The 2,238-nt window shown below is 29.9% G+C and overlaps 1 protein-coding gene across 1 annotated transcript in view; it reads right to left on the reverse strand.

Moving 5' to 3' along the window:
* Window positions 1–1,421, reverse strand: part of LOC108734052 (sushi, von Willebrand factor type A, EGF and pentraxin domain-containing protein 1) — a 47,120-nt gene extending 45,699 nt beyond the window's left edge. The window contains exon 1 of the mRNA XM_025981072.1: window positions 1,090–1,421. Within this exon, the coding sequence (XP_025836857.1) occupies window positions 1,090–1,240 (151 nt within the window). The 5' untranslated portion in view covers window positions 1,241–1,421. The remainder of the gene's footprint in view (window positions 1–1,089) is intronic.
* Window positions 1,422–2,238: the final 817 nt, after the last annotated feature.

A 2,238-nucleotide genomic window follows, 5' to 3' on the forward strand; every position in this document is an offset into this window, starting at 1 on the left:
GTTAAATTTAGGTGGTGGTTTCAGAAAGGAACAATGTTCTGAAAACCTTAATTTTTGTGACTTTTTTGTCGATGTTTTTTAATTAAATGTTCTTCAATTCTGATATTAATGAATCTTCCCCATTGTATTACAAGCATAGCAAGTGTCACAAGAAATTTTGCAAATACCACTTTTTTTTAAATATTTAGTTGGTTGTTTTAAATTAAGATGAATATGAATTATTTCTTTTTAATATAGATTCATCCGTTAAAGGTGATGTAAGTAAGTATGAAGATGATTAATGACCTGAATAGTGAAGCGTTTATAAAGCTCTGAAATAAATTTTGCACTACGGTTAAACTGTTTATGACATTCCCTAGAAATATTTTGCTTTATGATTAAATAGCAGAAAGGATGCCCTGCTTGCTTGAAGTCTTCATTATATGAAATTCCCGGGATATCGATTCGAAGCTTTGGCCACAAGCAGCTTCTAACAACTTGAAATTCCATAAGCTCGTTATGAATTGGACGTGAAATTGAAAAGCTCGACAAGAGCTATTTGCAGTTAGGTCTAAACGACGAGCATGAAAAAAAATAATTATTTTCAAATAATTGAGTTATTTTATCGGAGAGGACGAGCAGCTTGTTGTCGCCAGGGCAACCGACGAATCTAACTCTTCAAACGGAAAACGTTTTTAAGAACTAGCGCTTGAAATTATATCTCATTTGGGAATTTTAAATAAAGTTATAATGAAAATTCATAATAAGCACTTAGAATGTATAAGATGTCTATCTGCTATTTTTAGATTTTTGTGTTTTTTATCGATTTAGAACTTACTTAAATTACAGAGCAAAATTAAGTTACTTATTATAAGGAACCCACAAATATCATAAATATAAATTTGAGAAAATAATAAAAGTACCCACAAGTCACTTATTGTACATTAATGGGATTATAGTGGGATTGAATTTTTTACAAAAAGCAAATATTATGAAATGCAGTTATGATCAAATTGTTGAAGTAAATACCTGCACGTTATGTAGGTGTTTTTATTTTATCTTTGCTATGGTCTCCCTATAAAATTTAGTAGATATAGACACATANGTCACCACTGTCTACTATTTTAAAGGAACCGTGATCAATATCTCCATGTTGTATACGATAATCTGGACATTCCTGAGTTTCAGTTTTATTCGATAAAGTGCAAATTGTTAGATACAAAATAATTGCAAGGATGATTTGAATAACTTCAATTTTCATGATTATCTACAGTTGTCACTTAAATTTAACCAGAATTAATGTTTTAAATAAACTAGTTCACTACTATTAATTAGTTTATATCACTGTTTAATCTATTTTCATGGGGCGCGACGAAAATTAAATGCAAAAATAACTTTGTTGACAGTAGTCGACATTTTTATAATTCAATCAGCTGTTCCGACTGTTGTATACATACTTACATACCCTCTATAGTATACATGTACACAACAGAAACTTCCATAGATAAATAAAAGCGAAGGGTCCTTGAAGGATCACAAAAGCAGGATATATATTTTTGTTGTAATTTTAATTCAATTTTTTAATCGATTATTTATATTTTGGCATTTTAATTTAATTTTCTAAAACGGATTGCACTTTACTAAGCACCAAATATAGTTAATTTTTTTTTTCAAAATATAAATGCTATAGGTACCTAATGCATTTCAAGTTTTGAATTGAGGATTCAACTGAAAATCTTATTAATAATATTCTACAACTGTTTGAATCAAAGACCATTATCAAAGAATCTATAATCATAATCTGTAATAGTTATAAACTCTTTGAAAATGGCCCTTTATATATACATTACTAGTTCTTCCTCTTGCCCCGGCCATTTTTATTGCTCCATTATGACGTAGTGTCGGCCATCATTCTTTTTAATTGTTGCAGTTGTCGGCCATCATTCTTTTCTAATTGTTGCAGTTGTCGGCCATCATTCTTTTTCAATTGTTGCCGCATTGTCACTGATGTCGGCCATTATGGTTTTTTAATAGATGTATGCAATCAATGATTAAAATTTTAAGGAATTGTTTGTAAATAGGTAAGAAACACATCGTACACTTCAGCATAATAAAATTGCTGATACTATTATGCTCTGTGCTGACAGCACTCATAATTTCTTTTATATATAATATTAACAGCCAACAAAAAACGGGGCATTCTTTGCCAAAATTTAGAAACTAATGCCTAATTACTGGCGTGTTAGTTTTAGAGAGTAA

Source organism: Agrilus planipennis, unplaced genomic scaffold (assembly GCF_000699045.2).
Source record: "Agrilus planipennis isolate EAB-ADULT unplaced genomic scaffold, Apla_2.0 scaffold1, whole genome shotgun sequence".
In the NCBI taxonomy this organism is placed as follows: Eukaryota; Metazoa; Arthropoda; class Insecta; order Coleoptera; family Buprestidae; genus Agrilus; species Agrilus planipennis.